Source organism: Lepidochelys olivacea (assembly GCF_965140295.1).
Source record: "Lepidochelys olivacea isolate rLepOli2 genome assembly, chromosome: 21".
Lineage (NCBI taxonomy): Eukaryota > Metazoa > Chordata > Testudines > Cheloniidae > Lepidochelys > Lepidochelys olivacea.
Window position 1 is genome coordinate 5,177,631 of NC_140431.1, and position 23,364 is coordinate 5,200,994.

The following is a 23,364-nucleotide window of genomic DNA, read 5'->3' on the forward strand; positions in this document are numbered from 1 at the left end:
GTATCCTTCCTAGGGTAAAGCAGGCCCTTAACCCACCCACCTATTCCTCATCCCAAACAATGGGCCAATACCTGAAATCATTCCTCAATCCTTAAATTAGGCAAGAGTTGTTGACTTTGATGGCTGTTTACTTAGTACATATCCAGTCCTTATTTAAAGACTGCATGATTCACCCCGAAGATCTTTACCTATTTTTCCATTTTTAATGACTCTGTGCAAAATAAATATAAACGTTGTCACGAAAAGTGAAGACAATGGTATTTTATAACAACCAAACAGACTAGGTGCTTGACAGAAGACTGAAGCCTGGTCTACACTACAAAGTTAGGTCAACATAGGCCATGTTAGGTCGATTTAATAATGAGTCTACACTACCAAGTCCCTTTTGCTGACCTAAGTGACCTGTAACGTCGACTTCTGTACTCCACCTTTGTGAGAGGCATTGCGCTTGATTAGACATCCATGCGTCTACATGGGGATAATTTAAACACTGTGTTTTGTAATTCAAATGAATTGGCCTCCAGGAGGTGTCCCACAGTGCTCCGCTGTGACCGCTCTGGAGAGTACTTTCAACTCCACTGCACGTCAGCCGGGTACACAGAAAACAGCCACTTCCCCGTTAAAGCCCCAGGAACTTTAGAATTTTCATTTTCTGTTTGATCAGCATGGAGAGCTCACCATCACAGCTGATCGTGGAGACTCAAGGCCACAAACATGCTCCAGCATGGAGTACACAGGAGATGCTGGATCTTACTGCTGTGTGGGGAGAAGACATAGGCGCCGGCTTCCTTTGGGCCTGGTGGGTGCTCAACTCCCTGCTCTGCCCCAGGCCCTGCCCCCGTCTGTCCCCTTCCCCCAAGCCCTCACCCCCGTCCTGCCTCTTTCTGCCCCCACTCCGCCTCTTCCCACCCACTCTCCAGAGTGCGCCCTGTCGCAGCTCCTCCCCCTTCCTCCCTGCACATTGCAAAACAGCTGATTGTGGCAGAGAGTAGGCGCTGGGAGGGAGGGGGAGGGGTTGATCGGCAGGGCCGCCGGTGAGCGGGAGGCACTGGATGCCGGTGGGTGCTAAGCACCCACTAATATTTTTCTGTGGGTGCTCCAGCCCAGCAGCACCCACACAGTTGATGCCTATGGGAGAAGAGTCTCTGCAGGCAGAGCTCTGATCCAGCAGAAGAAATGCTGACCTCTACGCCAGGACTGCGCGGGCCATAGGGGAGAAGGTCTACATCAGAGATATGCAGCAATGCCGCGTGAAAATAAAGGAGCTTTAGCAAGTGTACCAGAAGACAAGGGAGGCGAACAGTCGTTCTGGTTCTGCCCCACAGACATGCTGCTTTTATAGGGAGCTGCATGCGATTCTCGGCAGCAACCCCACCACTACCTCAAATCGCTCTGTGGCTACCTCCCAGGAGCCCCGGGGTGACCTCGAGCAACAACGAGGAGGACATTGTTGAGGAGGAGGAGGAGGAGGCGAGGCAGGCAAGCGGAGGATCCATTCTTCCCAACATCCAAGAACTGTTTTTAACCCGGGAGCCCATCCCTTCACAGGACCAATTGCCGGAGCTGCATGATGCCGGGGAAGGCACCTCTGGGGCGTACACATTTCCAGTCAAACCGTCGGGGTTACGTGCGATTATTTTTAATGTTTAATTTGAACAAAAAGGTTGGTGTAGTGGGTATCGGTGGCCACTCCAGCTGTGCAGAGGGTGCTCTCTGAAAAAGACTCATTATGTGCAGGGGGATGGCCCTGGAATCCTCCATGGAGATCTCTAGGAAGTTTTCATGGAGGTACTCTGCAATCCTTTGCAGAAGGTTTATGGGAAGGGCTGCTTTGTTTCATCCACCATGTTAGGACACTTTCCCATGCCACTCCAGTATTAACTCGTCTGGCAGCATTGCAGCACACAGCATTGCAGCATAAGGACCAGGTTTGTACCCAGATGCTTGCAGCATCTACTCCCTTTCCACCTCTGTTACCCTCAGGAGAGTGATCTCGCACATGGCCACCTTGGGGAAACGGGGGAAGTTTTCAATGCTAGCCCTTAAGCTGCAAACAATTCAACAAGTAATTCACCCCTGTTTGGTGAAATCTGGGACACACAACCACATTTTCCTGAGTGTGCCATGGTTGTGGTTGGAAGAGATCTCCGTGTATTGCAGGGGTGGGAAACTATGGCCCACCGGCCGCATGTGGCCTGCCAGACCTTTTAATCTGATCCTGGAGCTCCCACTGGGGAGCGGGGTTGGGGGCTTGCCCTGGTCTGGCACACCAGCTGGGGAGCAGGGCCAGGGGCTTGCCCTACTCTGCGTGACTGCCAGGAAGCAGCCAGCATGTCCCCGCTCCAGCTCCTATGCGTAGGGGCAGCCAGGGGGCTCTGCACACTGCCCGCCCCACCCTGCCCCCGCAACTCCCATTGGCCAGGAACTGCAGCCAATGGGAGCTGAGGGGGAAGCGCCTGTGGATGGGGCAGTGCGCAGAGCTACCAGGCTGCACCTCCGCGTAGGAGCCTGGGGGAGGACATGCTGCTGCTTCTGGGAGCTGCTTGAGGTAAGCACCATCCAGAGCCTGCACCCCTGAGCCCCGCCCCCCCCTATGCCCGTTCCCTAGGCCTGATCCCCCTCCTGCCTTCTGAACCCCTCGATCCCAGCCTGGAGCACCATCCTGCACTCCAAACCCCTCATCCCCAACCTCACCCCAGAGCCCGCAACCCCAGCCAGAGCCCTAACCCCCCCCCACCGCAACCCCCTATCCCAGCCCTGATCCCCCTCCTGCATCCTGAACTAGTTATTTCTGGCCCCACCCCAGAGACCACACCCCCAACTGGAGCCCTCACCCCCTCCCACACTGCTACCCCCAATTTTGTGACCATTCATGGTCCACCATACAATTTGCACACCCAGATGTGGCCCTCAGGCCAAAACGTTTGCCCACCCCGGTGTATTGAAACCAGCATTTAAAAAGGGGGTGGCTGGCTTCCTGTTTGTCTCCCTTCTCCCCGATCCCAGTGCCGCTTTTGTAAAAATCAAACAATTTGGGGGGCTTTACATGGCCTTACTCACTGTGCAGAACAATGTGATGCCACGCAAGCAGCCCTGCTGGAAGACATAGAATGGAGCAATTTGCAGTTGCTGGCAACAGTCACGCATCACCTTCACACGGAGCTCTTCAATGTGCTTTTCTTATTGCCCTGGTGTCTGGCAGCTCAAAATTAGTTGCCGGGCGATCTGCCTTAACCCCCCACCCCGCCAGAAACTTTTCTTTCTTTGTTTCACAGATATAATGGAACACACAGCACGCAGCAGTAACAATGGGGATATTGCTTTAATTGAGGTCTAACCTAGTAAACAAACAATGCCAGCGACCTTTTAAATGTCCAAAGGCACATTCTACCACCATTCTGCACTTGCTCAGCCTATGGCTGAACCGGTCCTTACTGCTGTCCAGGCTGCCTGCGTATGACTTCATGAGCATGGGAGCAAGGGGTAGGCTGGGTCTCCCAGGATCACGATTGGCATTTCAACATCACCAATGGTTATTTTGCAGTCTGGAAAAAAAGATCCTGCTTGCAGCTTTCTGAACAGACCGGAGTTCCAAAGATGCCTGCGTCATGCACCTTTCCCGACCATCCTGCACTGATGTTGGTGAAATGGTCCCTGTGATCCACCAGCGCTTGCAACACCATTGAGAAGTATCCCTTTCAGTTTGTGTACTCTTTGGAAAGGTGGTCTGGTGCCAAGATAGGTATATGCGTTCTGTCTATAGCCCCACCACAGTTAGGGAACTCCATTGTGGCAAAACCATCCATTATGTCCTGCATGTTGCCCAGAGTCACTAACCTTAGCAGAAGTCTGTTGATTGCCCAGCAAACTTGGATCACAACAGATCCCATATTAGATTTACTCACTCCCTGACCGGTAGCAGTCTGGGGCTTCAGGGCTGGGGAAAGCTCTTCACACAGTTCCTGGAAAGTGGCCTTACTCATTCAGAAGTTCTACAGCCACTCCTCATCATCCCATAGCTGCATAATGATGCGGTCCTACCAGTCAGTGCTTGTTTCCTGGGCCCAGAAGAGGCACTCAACCGTGTCAAGGTGATGTGTGACTGTCACCAGCAACTGCAAATTGCTCTGCTCTGTGTCTTCCAGCAGGGGTGCTTGTGTGGCATCACATTGTTCCACATGGCAACTCCTGTATCGGCTGTGTGAATACTGCAGGATAAGGCGCGAGGTGTTTGTAATGTTCACAACAGTGTACAGCTGAGCGTGCTATGGCATCTGCGCGGGTAACCCAGGCTTTCAGAAAAAAGGCACGAAAAAGGCTTGGTTTGTTTGCCGTTGATTTCAGGGAGGGAGGTAAGTGCATCATGGGAGGCTAACGCCAAGTTCCCATAAGCACCTGCACCAATGTTTTGCTCCCAGGAGGCATTGCAAGCCCAACCCAAAATTCCACTTTACTCCATGCACAGTCCGTGTGTCGATGCAAGCCCTGCGAGTGAAGATGCACTCCGCCGACACAGTGAGCAGAGTGGGGATATGCAAGCTTGACTTGCTTAAATTGGAGGCTGGATGTCGACTTACATAAAATTGATTTAACTTTATAGTGTAGTCACGGCCTAAGAGAGGCATAGAATATCAGGATTGGAAGGGACCTCAGGAGGTCATCTAATCCAACCCCCCTGCTCAAAGCAGGACCAATCCCCCAATTTTTGCCCCAGATCCCTAAATGGCCCCCTCAAGGATTGAACTCACAATCCTGGGTTTAGCAGGCCAAAACTCAAACCACTGAGCTATCCCTCCCCCCACAGACTGAGTTTACAATCTCAGGTTCTGTTCCTGTAAACTGTTGTCTGCTGCCAGGGTCATGAGCCTTCACAAACCTCCACTGATTTCACTGGCGCACCGTAGAGGTGCAGGACTATGCTCACACAGCACAGCTTGTGGGCGTGAAGCCCAAATTCTTATTTACAATACAAAATAGATAATGAAGATAACGGTCTAGTCTCCTCCTTTCAGTGGAACGGAGTAGCCAGATCACAGCAATGGCCATGTGATCTAAGAGGATGTCGACCAGTATTTATCAAACTGTGACCAGACTCATTTTCTCCTTAACAGACTGTTTTATTGATTTCTAAGTTACAGAGGGAGCTGGCAGTGATTCATATTTAGGTTGCCTAACATGTGCCAATATGTATAAAAATTCTTGTGAACTTCTTTGGGAAATTCTAACACCTCCATTGCTTACAGCAGACCTTTGAGTTGTGACAAGAAGAAAGCCCTCAGATCACAGGAGTGCCTTTTCCTTTCAGCTTTGAAATTCCATTCAGGTCTGGCTGAGCTATCAAGTGTTAGAAGTTACCATTTCCCTTTTCTCACGCACAGCTCCAGGAAAAATGCTGGCAGCCTGCCAAAATAATAATTGAACCAGACACTGCACTGGGGACTGCAAGAGGGCAGGGGAGAAGAGAGAACCAGGGCACGGTCTACACAACCATCCTCCTGTTGTCAGCTGGTGTGCATGTGTGCTCGGTACTCCGTCCTGGCTCTGCGCAGGTATCCGGCTCAGCAGGCCTTGATAGAACTGCCCAGAAAAATCACAGATTTGGTTCAGTGGCAAAGGCGCCCGACCAGGTTTATTGTCAATGAGGCACGGTCCTAGCACCCGGCAGATGCCACAGGGATACTAACACAGGTATGTCCGTCACTACGGAATCAGCTCAGTCAGCAGTGGGACCTTCTGCTGCCCCCTAGGCTGGACAAAGATGCCGTTCCTATAACTCCTCCTTCATACATTGACACAAACAAGTTACATATTACACTCCTGATGTGTAACCAACGTGTTACTGACCCTGCACCTCGTACCTGCTGGTTTGAACAAAACATCTCTAGCTATTGTCCTGTCATCCTGCCCTTATCAGTGTGTCCCCATCTTCAGGGAGTATGTTTATGCCATAAATCTATGTTGGGGTATACGTGGGCAAGCCCTCTGGAATGTGTTTACACGAATACCTAGTGCCTAGTACTTCTTAGGAGTGGCTGTGGTTTAGCAATGCCAGCCCAATTTTGCCAGGTTCACGCCAAAGAACCTGTAACAGGGCCTGACTTTTGCTCAGAGTATGGCTTTTGCTGACTTTGATTCTGGCCTCAGGCCTTATACCAGATCCTGGGCTCCAGGCTCTCTCTTACTACTCCACCTCCCAGAACCACGGGGCAGGAGCAGCAGCTGTCCATGGGGAAGATGGTGGAGGAGAGTCGGGGAACTGAGCCATGCTCCCCCCATCCCAGTGTAACTCCAGTGGCTCATGCCCTATTTGGAGATAACAACCTTCCACTGCCGGGTGTTAATGTAGTGAGTTCTGTAGCTCAAGTGGTAGCAGTCTGTGAAGCCATGTCGCGGGGTGAGAACTCAGAGGGTGTGTGTGTTATATAATAAAATACCTTATATTTAAAAACAATACACTCGGACACTTCAGACAATAAGTGCGATGTTCATATGGGTTTTGGTTGGAAAGTCAAGCAGCTAAAAGTTAGGACATAGCAGAGGGAAGGCTGCTCATGCACAACAGCAGAGCTCAGAGAACAACCCACGCAGCCTCACACCCAGTCCTGGGCTGCATCCACGACATGCACCACGGCAACCCTGGCATCGAGTGCAGTGGGAAGAGTAATCCTAGAATAGTAGAAACCTTGGCTCAGTTTGTCTCTGGGTCTCATGGGAAGGGCTCTGAACAGTGACAACCCTGAGGCTTTCATGTTGTTTCACTTTCTCTGTTCACTGGGCCAAAGCAAGATCTCATTGTGGGAAGCCATCTATAGGGCAGAGGTTAGGGTGCTTCCCTGAGATGCTAGCAGTCCTGCTTCAAGTCTCCTGTCTGCCAGCTAGGGCAGCAGGCTTTGAACAGGGAGCTGCTGTGGCTTGCCTGTTGAAGCTGTTCCACTTTAATTAACTATTAATTAGGCCAAAGCAAGAGTCAAAAGCAAGAAGCCCGCTGTAGCACGGTGGCTGGGCTAAGTACCGGGATGGTAAAGACCCTGGCTCAGTTCTTCTCTGGACCTTCTGAGATAGGATCTGAACACTGACAGTCCTGAGGCTTTCCTCATCATGCTGTTCCACTTTCATTATCTGTTAATTAGGCCAAAGCAAGACTCAAGCCTAAGCAGCTCTTTATAGTGCAGTAGTTACAGCCCGTGTCTGGGGCGTTGGCCTACATGGTTCAAGTCCCTGCTCGACCAGCAAAGGTGTTTCATTTGAACAGGGATTTCCCTTAGCCTTGCCTGTTGGTGCTGTTCTCCTTGACTTAACTAGGAATTGGGGCAGGCCAAGGGCTTGGATCACTGTACAGTCCAGCGGTTGGGTGCTTGCTTAGGAAGTGGGAGATCCTTGGATTTCCTTGTTTGAATGCTCCCTCTGCCCCTTTAGAAGGGGTTTGAATACCTCAAAGTCTAGCACTTAGCACATTCACTTAAGATGTAGAACTCTGCTTAAATCCCTTCTCAGCAAACAGAAGGCAGATAGAACCAAACTCTCCGATAGTTTAGGACAGGGAACTTTGGTCTGCGGGGCTGTTAACCTGGCACCATTCAGTAACACTGAATTCAGATTACAATTTTAAAGTGAAAATTTAAGGCTCCCCCCTTGAGATATCACATCATTTCCTTGATAATAACAAAACTGAAGCTAGATCCATAATGGAAACATCTAGTGAGTAAACAGCGTCCAGCCACACTCTTTCAGGCCACAGGAAATACTCTGTTCATGTTATAGACATACAAAATGTGAACAAGTTTATAGGAAAATATGCCAGAGGTATTTAAGAAATACAGTGACTAGTGTGAACATGGCCAAATACAAAATGATTGGGAATAGTACTGCTGTGTCTCTGTTCTGCCGTAAAGCTTTAGTGACCTTGGTTTTGAGTCAATACTGTTATCTCGTTTGACCTGAGCAGTTAGCCAAAATTTGGGGTCGTGTAGGTTGTTCCAAGTGGGAAGAGAAATGGATGATGGAAATCTGGTACCTTTGGTGCAATCTTGTTTATTTACAAAGAATGTACAAAGTCCTGTTTCCTTCAACACAGGAGGAAGCAAACTGTGCGTGCCTTTCCTTTCTCACAGAACCAAACCTATCTCAGCGAGCAGAGTACCCTCCAAACCCCCCATTTTCTAGGCTTTTCTCAGGGTTGTGTTACCAGCTGATGCTGCTTGTACAGGCTGTCTTGTTTTCTGCTCTTTCTGTCTCTCCCTTTGGGCTGTGTTTCTCATACACATCCATAGACAAAACAGCATCTAGTAAAGTCCCTTGGTCCAGAATGTTAACATAGTTCTTTGTTTTCGGCAGTGAGATGTGCTTAACTGCTTCGCAGCTTTCTTAAGTGAAGGGCGGTGGTGAATTTGATAACAGTATAATTTCACAACAACCTCAGCTGAACTGGAAGATCCTTTTGCAGAATCTCATCCCGCAAGATACTGAGTACTGTCCACTCCTTGTTGCGGAGGGTGCCCAGCACACTTACAGGATCCAGCCCTTCAAGAAACACCTACCACCATTTAAAAACGCAGCTGCTTCTCAGGTGTGCAGTCCCTAAGGAGCCATTTGAACCGAATCCAGCTTTAAAATGGGACGTGGAGTGCAGTGAAACAAGCATACCCCAAATACACTAACGGAAAGTACGACAACACAATGACCTAGACCCGTGAAACCTTTTTTCCATTTGCGGACCCCTAAATAACTTTGAATGGAGATGCGGCCGCCTTTGGAAATCTTAGACAGTCTGTGGACCCACAGGGTCTGCAGCTCACAGGTTGAAAACCTTTGGCAGAGACTGACTGGACAGTGGGTATTGACGTAGCTACAACAGACTGGTGGTTGTTCTGTGTTTATGCTGCACCTTGCGCAACGGAGTCCTGGTCCACACATAGAGCTTTTAGGTGCTACTGCAATACAAATCAATAACGCAGTGTGCGTTAGAGCCAAAAGCAGAGTTGGAAACACCCACGTCTCTCTACTCTTCCTGTAGTTTAACCACACAACGATCCTTCCTCAGTCTTATGTTCCCTTCCTTTCATCATTTCCTTCTCTGTGGAACCTGTATTTGAAGGTCTCATCTGCGACCGAATATGGGAGATATTTAAATAGTTACACATTTCAAAACACCTCATCAAAGGAGAGACACCTTTGATGGGAAATGTGACTCAAAAAATCTCAGTCACTGCCAATCCCTCTCCTTAAATATTCCTTCTTGGCCTTTCAGGGAAACCTAATTCCAAAACTACCAGATTAGAGAGAGACACTTGGATTGTAATAGCCTCAGTGTGCCCCTTGGGACAGACTGCAAGGCTCAGTTTCCCTAACTAGAAATAAGAAGAGATTGTTTTCAACATTCTTAAAGTTCCTTTTTGCTACTTCATTACTAAAAAAAACCAGAAGGCCCCCTAGCTGAGGTCTAGTGCATAGGACCAAAGTTTAATTTAATATTAGTTTATGGATGGGTCCCTGATCTCCCCCATTATGGGCAGTGGGAGGTGGGAATAGTCTGGACTCAGGGAACTGGGATGGGAAGCATGCATATTCCCTCCCCAAAGCCCCCATATTGCTCCAGAGCAGGACATGCATCCCCAGCAAGAGGCTCTTGTCCCTGTTAGACTGTGACCCTGTGATGAATGCCAGGGATTTTAGTCAGAAGCAATGCACTACAGCACCACTTACGGCTGCTCCTCGCAGTGCTTGTTCACACTGTACCAGGAGGCAAGGTCCAAGGGGAAGTTGTGGCTGTTGGTGATGCCAGAGCATCGCTCGCATCTCAGCTGCAGTGGGATCTCCTTCTGACAGAGATCCTGTAGGACCCCAGACAAAGAGGAATTATTCAACAAAATGACATCCGTTTCACATTTGTCAGGAAAAATCCCTGTACCCTAGAAAAGAAAGAGGCTTATTTGCAAGAGCAAAAGGACAAATTTTCTTCTGTTCTGTTAGCAGCTAGTGACTGGATCAGGACAGAGAGTTAGATTTCAACTTCACTTGTAAATTATCAGTTTATAGTAATAAGTACGGAAAAAGATAATAGTAGAGTCTTCATTCAGTATTCCTTTTATTTAAGAAAAATACATTAAAAAAGATTAAAAAGAAAGCTCATGCTCAAATAAATTGGTTAGTCTCTAAGGTGCCACAAGTACTCCTTTTCTTTTTGCGAATACAGACTAACATGGCTGTTACTCTGAAACCCATTAAAAAAGATGACATAAATCCCAGAGATTCCTTCGGTTACAGTTTCACCATCTGTGGAAAGATTTGTGCATATTGCTAAACAAAACTCAGCATAGTTGTGATTGTAAAAAAGAATATAAACAACATGTTTTAAATGATAAAATAAATTATAATAATGTATTGGATTACAGTCACATCCATCTTACCAGCAGAGAGTGCCATTTCCTGCATTTAAAAAGCTTGTTTTCAGACCTCCAAAGACATTTTTTGATGACTAAAACATAAAATTAATTTAGTCACTAAACCACCGGAGAACTTGCTATGGAGTACACTTTTGATCTTATTGCTTACTTCCTATAAAGTGCTAGTTGATTGTAGGGAAAGAAACAGGATGCCTTATATTCAGTAAATTTTATTTAAAAAAACCTCAGTGATAAGCTTCTGAACATCTCTGGAACCCCATGTAAATTCACACACTTCACTCTTTTCTCTTAGGGGAGACATGCATAAATTTGTAAAAAGAAACAGAAGGTTATAGAGCTGGGAACAAAAGGTGGATTTATCTGAAGAGATTCTCACTACAACAAAAATCTGTAGATGAATCTGAAGAAAGGTCACATCAAGAATCTACAGAATTCCATTTAGAGTCTGGCATCTTTACATTTGGGTTTAAAGACTAATATTACACACTTCACGATGGAAGCCTTTAAGCAGGCATCTAAACAGGCTCTCTTGCCACCTGCAGCTAAAACCCACAATCCAAACTATGCCACCCTCAGATGTTAACAGGTGAAACATTTAGCACTATGGAGAGGCAGAATAAGGAGCCAGCTGCGCGTACAGAACAGCAAGTAATGTTAAGTAATTAAGTAATGCTGCCAACAGCCTTTGCTTGCTTCAGAAACCAGTTTTTAAAGGCAAAGGGATGATCTACTTCCCTTTTTCTTTTTTCAAATGCAGTGGGTTTCGATTACAAGTCCAGTTCAAAGGAGAAAAGGTAGTAAAAGGGAGGATCTGGATGACCTTGTAAACTGGAGTAATAGTAATAGGATGAAATTTAATAGTGAGAAGTGTAAGGTTATGCATTTAGGGATTAATAACAAGAATTTTAGTTATAAGCTGGGGATGCATCAATTAGAAGTAACGGAGGAGGAGAAGGACCTTGGAGTATTGGTTGATCATAGGATGACTATGAACCGCCAATGTGATATGGCTGTAAAAAAAGCTAATGCGGTCTTGGGATGCATCAGGAGAGGTATTTCCAGTAGAGATAAGGAGGTTTTAGTACCGTTATACAAGGCACGGGTGAGACCTCACCTGGAATACTGTGTGCAGTTCTGGTCTCCCACGTTTAAGAAGGATGAATTCAAACTGGAACAGGTACAGAGAAGGGCTACTAGGATGATCCGAGGAATGGAATGGAAAACTTGTCTTATGAAAGGAGACTCAAGAAGCTTGGCTTGTTTAGCCTAATTAAAAGAAGGCTGAGGGCAGATATGATTGCTCTCTACAAATATATCAGAGGGATAAATACTGGAGAGGGAGAGGAATTATTTAAGCTCATTACCAATGTGGACACAAGAACAAATAGATAAACTGGTCATTGGGAAGTTTAGACTTGAAATTAGACAAAGGTTTCTAACAATCAGAGGAGTGAAATTTTGGAATAGCCTTCCAAGGAAAGCAGTGGGGGCAAAAGATCTATCTGGCTTTAAGATTAAACTCAGTAAGTTAGTGGAGGAGATGGTATGATGGGATAACATGATTTTGGTAATTCATTGATCTTTAAACATTCATGGTAAATAGGCCCAATGGCCTGTGATGGGATGTTAGATGGCATGGGATCAGAGTTACCCAGGAAAGAATTTTCTGTAGTATCTGGCTGGTGAATCTTGCCCATATGCTCAGGGTTTAGCTGATCGCCATATTTGGGGTTGGGAAGGAATTTTCCTCCAGGGCAGATTGGAAGAGGTTTTTTGCCTTCCTCTATAGCATGGGGCATGGGTCACTTGCTGGAGGATTCTCTGCTCCTTGAAGTCTTTAAACCACAATTTGAGGACTTCAATAGCTCAGACATAGGTGAGAGGTTTATCGCAGGAGTGGGTGGGTGAGATTCTGTGGCCTGCGTTGCGCAGGAGGTCAGACTAGATGATCATAATGGTCCCTTCTGACCTTCGTATCTGTGAATCTATGAACTCTGGTTGCCTGAGAGCGTTCTATTTTCACTACAGAAATTCAGTGCAAATGCATGAAGCTTATTTCCTAACTTTTCCATTCTTTTCTTCCAATATTATGTCTGTTAATTTGTAAGCCATTATCTAGTACCGACCTTCATCCTGAAAAAAAAAAAAAGATAACAGTTAAAATCAAAATAGTTCTATATTTTAGTCTTCTACAGCTTTAGACTTTAGTCTATATGATACTTTAAACTTTTCATATGTTGTACTTTCCAGTATGTTCAGGAACAAATATTAATTTTTGTATTAAGAAGTCCGTAGATGTTAACTTTTTAAGTGTAAAAAAAAAATTACCCACTGTGTAACAATAGCATACAGTATAAATATATTTTCAACTGATTTCATGTTAAATCAGAGTTCGTAATATTTCCCTAACGATAGGGAAAGTAGGAGAAAACATGCATTATGGCTATAACAGGGGCTAGGGCTAATTAGTAAGCAGAGTTAGTAACTGCAAGGACAAACAATGAAAAAAGTTATTTACATAAAAGAACCAAACTATTCCTGGGTCCCCCGTGTTTCCCTCCTCACTATAAAATAAGGGTGAGCTGAGGAATTCCTTTGTAAGTTCCCCCCGTTTCAGGAGCGGACATCTACACAGATTTATGTAAACTACATTTTTAAAGAGGGATATTAGTTTCAGTGACTAGTCATATTGAATATCAATCTTATTTAACGATGGCTAGTGCAAATGCCGTGTAAAGTACTAAAGTCCTTATGAAATCAACTTCTGAACCTCTTTGTGATCTATACTAAAGAGAGCAAAGCTCTTCAGGGGAGGAATTTGACTAGTTTACCTATCTGTATCCATTTGATGAACTACTAGTATATGTTTCCATACGGGATAAAAATCTTATATTTGCTTATAATCTTTATGGTTTTAGGCATTTATTTTTCACCCGAAGAACACAATATGATTTGCTCCTTCAATCTTAAAATGGACATATGGAAGTAATGAAATAGAAATGAGATTTACATGTTAGATATCGGTTTCCAATCAACTTCATTTAAAAAACTGAAAGAACACACAATGTTCGAGTCTGTTGTGTTTGCAGAAAAACATTATATAGAAGAAATCTAGCATATTAGCGGTTAACCCAACAATGATGTCACATGCAACATTTCAGTTCATGTCAAGAAAGAAAAGGTTAGAAGAAATAAGAATCTGTAGATTATAGTCTCAATTTGAATTTACTATTGTATATTGTTCTCTCAAATAACATAGAATCGGAAGACACCATCTACATATTTTTAGGTGGAGGAAGATATTTTTCTATTTCAAAATATGCCTTTCAAGACCCAGTTTAGATTTTGTTTCACCCACTGGTAGGTATTATTTTCTTGGAAATTGGAGCTTCTGGGATCTGGATTTCTAATATAAGAACTGAACAGCAAGAAAGGAGAGAATGATAATTGAATAAAATATGTTTACAGAAATAAAAGACAGAAAAAAATTAATAGTTTCTAAAAGGAGAGATTTTATAAAACTAGAACTTATAAAGGAACTAAGATAAAATTTAGGCTATTAGGAAGATATTTTGATAGCAACACGCATTAAGCTGGGGTATTCTCTACCAGGGAAGTGGTGGAAGCCTTACTACTTGGAAATTTTGACAGTAGCAAGAGCAAGATATTATAAAACATTATTTTTATTTGTAAATTTCCTCCAAAATACACAAAAACATAACTGAAAAAACGTATGTCCCACACTTTCAAGAAACTAAAATATTCACTGGGATTGTGTGGTGCGTGTGGGAAACCTGCTAATGCCAAGGTAGAAAGCTTTGGACTTCACCTTGTTTGGTATCAAATCAAGCATTGCTGTTTTATCGACACTCAGAGGAAGCAACCAACAATGACACATTTTGGTGGACATCATATCATATGAAAACAATTTATCTTGTCTGTACATTTTTCTCTTTAGATAAGAGGGATAAGGTGTTGCTGAGGGGGAAGGAGCTGTACAACTCCACAACCTTGTGTTTGTAAAGTTTTTGCAGGCTGATTTTCCAGAATTGTGTGTCACTATTTAAAAGTAAGGTGTTTTTTTTAAGGTTTCTGTTTTCAGGAATTCTTTTATACAGTTGCTGAGTATACCAAGTAGTGAGAAACATGCATAATATGTAGGGAACTTGTGAATTCACTGCTGCAGGAGGTTACTGAAATAATAGTACAGATACATTTCAAGGAAAAAAGACAATTATAAGCTACACCATTTGTTACTTAGGAATTCTAAGAGAAGGGACAATGAGCGATCATACGTCCGATGTAATATGAAAACCACAGGAGTCCAATTTTCCTCCCGTTTCCCTCCCTGCATCCATGTATACTTTTGCACAACTCAACAGTGGTATTATAGGAGGTGTTTTTTGCATGCCTTGGAAACATCAAGTATGGGAAACTGCAGGTAGCTGGTTGCAGGAGAAGCTAGATAATAGTTTGATGCCCTGAAGCAGATTCCGACAGGATGCAAAAAAATCTGCATGTCCGTTCCCCCACAAGTCAATGCGAAGCATGGGTTAAACTTCCCTATTGTATTGCAAAGTAGTGTTATTATTTTGTTTAGCAAATGACTTAAGCTGTAAGAGTATAAAGCAATTGACATCGTTCTATTCTAAACAGTTACGATTCAATCGACTGATTTTCTCACAATACATTACTGATTTCTGTATAATACAAAATGCTTATTTTCCAGCAAATGCAAATACGATAGACAAACATAGTTATCTATTAACAAACATTCAGGACAAAGGCAAGCAGCCCTTTTGATACTAGTGTTCTTTAGTAAAGAACAGATTTTCCTGGGAGTATCCAACAAGCATTAGGTGAAATAACAGGGTTAGTGGAGAAAGCAGTCCATTTAAGTTGCTTTATAAAAACATCTACATTTTTGCTCGTGATAAATTTTAGAGACGTAATTCTAGACACCGCCTTCATTTAGTGACTAAATGCCATCCCTTTAGTGCCACATCTTATTGCAATTTTCAGAGTACCATACACATTATTTTTTCTGACATCAGCTACGTGCAAGAAAAGTCTAAGTCGTCTAAACAGGCAGAGTAAATCTCAAAAAGGAAATACTTGTATCTTGGACTGGCTTACCTATTATTCTTCAAAATGGCCAAAGGTATAATTGCAGCAACTGCAACAAGAACTACTTTAAAAAAAACAAAAACAAAAAGAAGAGCAATTTAGAAACAAAGTTAAATAAACTGTAACATTTTGCTAAAAGACAATTATGAATCTCCACAGTTCTGGAACTTGCTCTCATCGTCACTGACGGATTATTTGTATCATAGGACACAATTTTTTTCCTTATGATGATAAATAAGCCCCTCTCATACACCAGATCAAAAATCACAAGAACTCTCTACCCAAATCCAGAAAGAGATTCTGATGTTGGATCTCCTAATTTATCAAGTCTTTAATGCTTCTGTGTACTGCTTAAGGTGCGTCTAGATTCCTAACTCATTCAGAGTAACGCTCAGTATTCAATCTACTTCACATCCAAGATGTTCAAGCTTAAATTCAACTTCTTCCCTTCAGTCCCCTGCAAGGTGTTCACGTTCTCCACCAAAGAGTCAGAGAATGTAGTATGTTCAATATCTAGTATGGCTTGCTTGATTTCTTCCCCAATTGATATAATATTTTAAACTGATAAATAAAAATTACAAAATTCATCAGATTCTCTCTCAGTCTTGAACCTTAAAATGAAAACTTCTACCAAACTGTCTACTTTGGGGTCACACTGCGCTAACTAAAACCATGTTTCAGTTCTGCTATTGAGATTTGAGCACAGTTTCCCCGATCGGCACACACTGGGTCAGCTGCATCTTAGAGCCATGGGATGGGTGGGGATGTAGGCTACAGAATGGTTTGGGTTGGCATATTCTCAGAAGGAGATCGCTGTCTCCATTGATCAGGCAAGTGCTAGAGCCCTGCTTGTAACAGCTCCAAATGCTCAGTGGTCTTATGATCTGCTCCTTGACAGCGCTACTCTGTGACCGAACACCTCTTGACTTCCGTGGGACATAGGCATGTGCTGAAGTGCTGTGATGAACAGATGCATACATAGGGAACAGTCTGCTCTCCAGGGTTAAGCTACATCAGCTGTGGGAATTCTGGGAGAGAAGGGGGAAATGTGTTCTGAACTGGCAAGCATGATGACCCAACACTCAAGATCAGTTATGTGGAGACCACTGCAGGCTGACTAACTCTGGCTGCTAAGAATTTCAGTAACAGCCTTCTAATTTCCTGTATAATATGAGACTTTCAAATCTAACCTACAAAGCGATTTCTTGGACCTTTGTACAACTTCCCTTCCTAGCTTTTGCCCTTTCCATTTTTGGTAGGCACCAGACATACATATGCAGTCCTAGGTGGTGAGGAAGTATTCTCACCCAAAACAGAACTTCAGAAGTGAACCTTTTCTTGATTTCCCTGGGGATAAAGAGGGAAATGAGATTCTTCCCTCCCCTTTTGTTCCCCAATATTGTGCAGACACATTTCAGATAGAATCACAGCAGATCGCCTAGCTCAGGCAAATATTGCGAATATGCCTACAGACAGAGAAAACAGCTGAGAGTAGAAATACAGGCGTCTTTCCAGAGAATAGCAGTGCTTTTACATGGCACCACAGCATGTTAGAAATGGCAGAGAAATTCAGGAACCCTAAATCCCAGGCTCTTTAGTAATTAAGTAGGGGGAAAACATTAGCCTTGACTCCAGATCTTAAAACCGTCACAGCTTTAGCGCATTAAATGATTTTTTTCAGTTTTAAGTTACTTACCAATACCAACACCGGAGCCAATGCCTACGTCAATGCGTACGCCAAGCCCTAAAGAGAAAAACAAAAAATGTGAGCTAAAATATGAAACCAAATTCATGTCAATAACCTACAGGAACTCATCCACAATCCATGCATATGAAGCTACACTTAGTACCCTAGATTATACCAGATATTAATGAACAATTAAGGCACTCACATAAGCACCACATTCTAAAATGGATAATCATTAGCTGTTGGAAACCACGATCTCACCCCTAGAGAGCCTCGTAATGAAGAAAAGCAGCTTTTCAAAGGATTGTACACATTTGTACCTTGTAATACCAACAGGAAAACCATTGTGCAAATGGAGGACACAGTCTGGGTTTAAAGGTTTTCTATAATATGAACCACTGGATGTTGAGGGTTCTCTTACACATGCTTCTAGGCTCTCATTTACCAAGCCTGCACTGGCCAATCATACGTTTGCCAAAATGCTAAGAAAGGCCAGAATCATTAAACTCAGGTTGTCTAGACCAGACACTACAATTTTTGCCCAAGCATATGATCATAGGTTAGTGTTATGTTACCCGGTAGCACAGATATAAAGAGTTCTGTAATCTGTATTTCCAATTACCCAAATAGATTGTTTCAAGAGACAGACTTTTGCTGTCCTTACTAGAGTAAGATCATTTATTGTCTAACCACAGCTGTGGAAGATACGGAATGGATAATTAATTCCTTGTCACAGACTGCATAGAACTACAATCACTGATGTCAATGAGTTTTGTATTTAGAAATAAGACTCATGTTAAAGGAATGCTCAGACTAACATTTTAAGGGAAACATATGAAAGAATAAAATAGCACTCCTGACCTTCATTGTTAGTCTGAAGTGGCCTTTCAATGGCCCCTAGAAATTTTGATCCCTATTTACTCTCAAAAAATACATTGCAGACAAATGTATAACCTTTAATGTTAATAATTTTAATATGAAGAATGGAGTGTACATATTCATTTATGCCCATATTGCTCATCATTACTGTAGGCTTCATAGTGTTGGCAGAAATATGTAGTTTGGTCATTAAAGTTTTGTTGTTGTTTTTGTAGTTTAAATAAAGCCCAACAAAAAACATTTTAAAAACCATGCATGAAACTAGTTGTTGGGGGAAAAGGAGGTAAAAAAACACCATCACCACATAAAAAGAAATCCAGTTGAGTTAGAAACAAATTTGTACTTGTGGTCCTCCTAAATTACTGACTAGAAGCAAGAGCTTTTTAGTTCGCTTTTGGCAGAAATTACCCAAATAACCCAAAGCCAAGCAGCACCTCTTTTCTATTCTCCCTGCCACTGAACTAAAACCAGAGAACAAAAGCTCCATTCCTGACTCACATGGAACCTACCTAAAACAAGCTAAAATACATGTTTATACTTTGTGTGTGTGTGTGTGTGTGTGGGGGGAAACGTGAAATCTGCACTAATATACTCCCTTGATAGGCAACAGTGTCTAATAGTGGTTACTTTAAATATCCTTAGTCTGTTTCTAGTGCAATCTCTTTCAGCCTTTAAAGAATCATCTCTACCAAGTGACCAATTTTTGCATGGACACTTATGACTCATTTCACTTAGGTTGCCAGCATCCAAACCTGCCAACAGCTCGTGACAGAACATGGTTTTGGTTATGGTTAAGCCGTACATTCACTGGGGTAAAGTGAATTTCTTCTTTAGACTGTTCTTTCCTCTCTTATTAGTGCAGGTTGAGAGCTTTTATGATTCTGGACCCATTTAGCTGGGGCGGGAATCCATCACTACCTTCGCTGTAAGCTGCTAAACCCTTCTTCTGATGTGCCTATCTGAGTAAACATACAAATGCTCACAAATCAAGAAAGGTAGTACGCTATCAGGGAAAAAAAGATGTAATCAGTGCCAGAGTAAACATGCAAATGAACAAGCTCTCTGTCAAGTTTTTAGGCAAGTACTAAGTGAGCATCATCATCTTTACATCTGTGAATAGCAGAATTATAGAAATTAAAATGACCTTCACACTGTACATTTCATTTTTATTCAAGTGGAAATTTGAACCCAAAATTCTAGACTTTTAATAAATCCAAGTTCTTCCAATTTACCTGAAGAAGTACCAGCTACTTCTGCTCCTTCGGGAGGGACAGTTGTGGGTTTGTCCTGGGTAATTATGACTAAGGCAAAAAGAAGAGGAAAAAGCAGTTATGAACATTACATTAGTCTCCCATCACTAGCTGGCCACTCAGAGCCAGGAGCTTGCCAAACTAATGTTTAGGAATCTGCATCTTTAGAGACAAGACATTCTTACCCCACTTGCACACTGTCACAGCGAGAGCCCATGTACTATCAGTTGGGCTACCCTGCAGACTGCTGCTGGGATCCCATTCATATATTCTAGGGAAAGCCCATAGCAACCCCTACATTGAGCTGACTACCACTTTCCTTTCCAAAAGTTCTCTTTTTCTTCAAGAGCTCTAACAGTTCCATGGTTTGCAGCAGGGATGTGAAAGGCTCAGGGTGGTGCCTCTTGCTGTCACCATGAGTTAGATTTTGACAGTTTGTGTCATTTCCCTTCAGTTTTACTCATCAGAACTTGCTAGAGTGACTTCTGAAGTCCCTGAACATGCTGTTTTCAGTTAGAATTCTCTGCAAGTTCTTGCCATGGGCAACTCAGCACTACACCTCATTCTCTCTCGCATCTTTGGCTGAGGAGAGGGTGCACTGTGTTGGGAACCAGGAGATGAGGAATTCAACTCATTTTTTTCCACGGACTGATGTTAATAATCTTGTGCCCTTCAAACCCCAAGTTATCACTGAACAAGGCATCCTCCCTGAATCAAAGTTACATGAGGTAAGAAGAGAACCCAGATCTCATAAAATAAGGATACTCGTTCATATAAACCCCATTGTTTTAGTGTATTGTGCATCCTCCTCTAGTGGTTGGTCCGCAGATAACAGTTTACTCCTGCTGCCACTTATTAAAATGAGTTCATTAGCTTATGTGATATGCTGCAATGCTGTAGGTTCAAGAGTCAAACCTTGATGACACCATGGAGTCAGAGGACAGTGTATTACATTCATATATAGGTTTTTTTTTTAATAAAAAGCTACATAGTTACATAAGTTACATAAAACCCACAGTAGAAAAAAGTTATTCAAGTTGCAAAGTGAGCACTCAGAAGTTAGAAAATGATTAAATTAAGATTACCTATGCAATCTTAACTCTTCCTCCTTGGATTCATGTGAATTGTCAGCATACTGTAAGGATTAAGTTTCTCAAAGTAACCAGGTTTCCCACAAGTTATATATTTAAATGATTAAACGCTTAACTGAATTTCTTCATGTTTATGGGTATGCCTTGCAATCAAAATATTGTTTTATCTGGTGGGAGAAAGTAGAACAAGAGGAAGATGAAAACAGGCAGTCACCTTTGCATTCAGGGGCAGACCCATTCCAGACTCCATTGATGTTATCTTTAGTTGTACAGTGAATGGAGGCCTCTCCAGTAAGTGAGAAATTAGGGTCACATTTGTACGTTACTGATGTGTTATAGTCAAAGCTTTCCAGATGATTGCCATTGTGCATCCCATTGGTAATATTAGGAGGAGCAGAACAAGTAATCGCTGCAGGAAAAGAGAATAGCATCATGAATATGAATGCACATTTCAGTTAGAGATGAATTGAAAATAATAAGTAAACCTTGCCTAGCAATCAAAATATTGTTTTATCTGGTGGGAGAAAGTAGAACAAGAGGAAGATGAAAACAGGCAGTCACCTTTGCATTCAGGGGCAGACCCATTCCAGACTCCATTGATGTTATCTTTAGTTGTACAGTGAATGGAGGCCTCTCCAGTAAGTGAGAAATTAGGGTCACATTTGTACGTTACTGATGTGTTATAGTCAAAGCTTTCCAGATGATTGCCATTGTGCATCCCATTGGTAATATTAGGAGGAGCAGAACAAGTAATCGCTGCAGGAAAAGAGAATAGCATCATGAATATGAATGCACATTTCAGTTAGAGATGAATTGAAAATAATAAGTAAACCTTGCCTAGCAATCAAAATATTGTTTTATCTGGTGGGAGAAAGTAGAACAAGAGGAAGATGAAAACAGGCAGTCACCTTTGCATTCAGGGGCAGACCCATTCCAGACTCCATTGATGTTATCTTTAGTTGTACAGTGAATGGAGGCCTCTCCAGTAAGTGAGAAATTAGGGTCACATTTGTACGTTACTGATGTGTTATAGTCAAAGCTTTCCAGATGATTGCCATTGTGCATCCCATTGGTAATATTAGGAGGAGCAGAACAAGTAATCGCTGCAGGAAAAGAGAATAGCATCATGAATATGAATGCACATTTCAGTTAGAGATGAATTGAAAATAATAAGTAAACCTTGCCTAGCAATCAAAATATTGTTTTATCTGGTGGGAGAAAGTAGAACAAGAGGAAGATGAAAACAGGCAGTCACCTTTGCATTCAGGGGCAGACCCATTCCAGACTCCATTGATGTTATCTTTAGTTGTACAGTGAAAGGAGGCCTCTCCAGTAAGTGAGAAATTAGGGTCACATTTGTACGTTACTGATGTGTTATAGTCAAAGCTTTCCAGATGATTGCCATTGTGCATCCCATTGGTAATATTAGGAGGAGCAGAACAAGTAATCGCTGCAGGAAAAGAGAATAGCATCATGAATATGAATGCACATTTCAGTTAGAGATGAATTGAAAATAATAAGTAAACCTTTGTCTATGATCTCCCCTAAAAGGGAAAAACCATTTAGCTATTTGAAAATGTAATTAGCACAGTATTGTAACATAATGTGAGGCATTACCTCCCTCAGAGTCTGAGGGCTTTCTGCTATCAAGTTTTTCTTCAAGCCAACTCCTTTCTTCTAGCAGATTTTGACCCTATGAAAGAACCCCCAGGAGACAGCCGTATCAGAACATACACACCCCTCGAACAACAGAGATAAGGAGCTGGGGCTCCTTGACTGACATCCTTGAAGGACAATGTTGCGCTCCTACAAATGCCAGAAGCAGAAAGCTTAAATTAGGACATTTCTTCTCTCATCTGGTTCTAGACCAGGCGGCAATAGCCAGATTGACAGACCCACCTCAGGTAGTGTCCAAAAGGACAAAAACAATTAAAGCAAATAAATTGGGAAGAGGTTTTAATATTGGGTTTCACCCCCAAATAGTCTCAGATTACGAGTGTGGAGTCCAGGATTTTTGGACAGGAAAAGAGGAGAACAGAACAAGTAGGAATTACACTAAATTAAAAAAAACATAGGATGACAGACTTCCAAGGAGGAAGAGATTGCTTAATGAAGAGTGAGAAACTGACCAAACCTCACCATCCCAGTATTCTGCATATAGTAACGATTAGGTGACATTAGACCAGCTAAACTCTGACCAGGTGATGGTGCCAGGAGAACCATTTGAAGGGAAGGAGGGGACCTATGGGGCTGTGTTTGTTTGAAGTGTTAATTCTACAAAAGGCATCAGCACCATGATGGACCCTCATACATTTTCAGCCGGTCTCTCCACTCCCAACAATATCTACAAGATTTGCTTATAATCCAAATTAAATAAGATTAAAGACAGATGAAAGCTCTCTAATGGGGTATTTCTGCATCATCATCCAGTCACAAGCTCTTCTTAAAACCATGGTGATTGTCTTACATTGGCAAGTTGGAAGTTTACTCCATTCAACTCGATCTCTGTTAAGCAAACACTGGATGAAATGTCGCCCACTTACTTTGTATCTAAAGAAAAGAAAGAAAAAAAAGTTTCTTAGTTCTCTAAGTTCTCCTCTAATAGTCTGATGAAGTGAGCTGTAGCTCATGAAAGCTCATGCTCAAATAAATTGGTTAATCTCTAAGATGCCACAAGTACTCCTTTTCTTTTCGCGAATACAGACTAACACGGCTGCTACTCTGAAACCTTTAGTAGTCCAGAAATTTGAGAAATGGGTTCTTTCTGCCAGTAAAAGAAGGCATTAACTACTGAGTAGAGTGATTCCTGCTCTGGAAGAACCAGCATGATCACTGTAACCAAGCAATGCTGAGTAGCAATCCCGAGTTATTAAAGCGAATTTAGAACAAGCAAATCGGTGCATATAAGATTGTAGAGACCAAGTTTA

General features: G+C 42.9%; 1 protein-coding gene across 1 annotated transcript in view; it reads right to left on the reverse strand.

Moving 5' to 3' along the window:
- LOC311510969 (complement component receptor 1-like protein) overlaps positions 1–23,364 on the reverse strand; it is a 103,261-nt gene that overhangs the window by 68,900 nt on the left and 10,997 nt on the right. The window contains exons 5-9 of the mRNA XM_084611136.1: positions 22,905–22,987; positions 21,693–21,887; positions 21,346–21,540; positions 20,999–21,193; positions 20,652–20,846 (exon numbers count right to left, since the gene is read on the reverse strand). Coding sequence (XP_084467262.1) covers positions 20,652–20,846; positions 20,999–21,193; positions 21,346–21,540; positions 21,693–21,887; positions 22,905–22,987 — 863 coding nt within the window. The remainder of the gene's footprint in view (positions 1–20,651; positions 20,847–20,998; positions 21,194–21,345; positions 21,541–21,692; positions 21,888–22,904; positions 22,988–23,364) is intronic.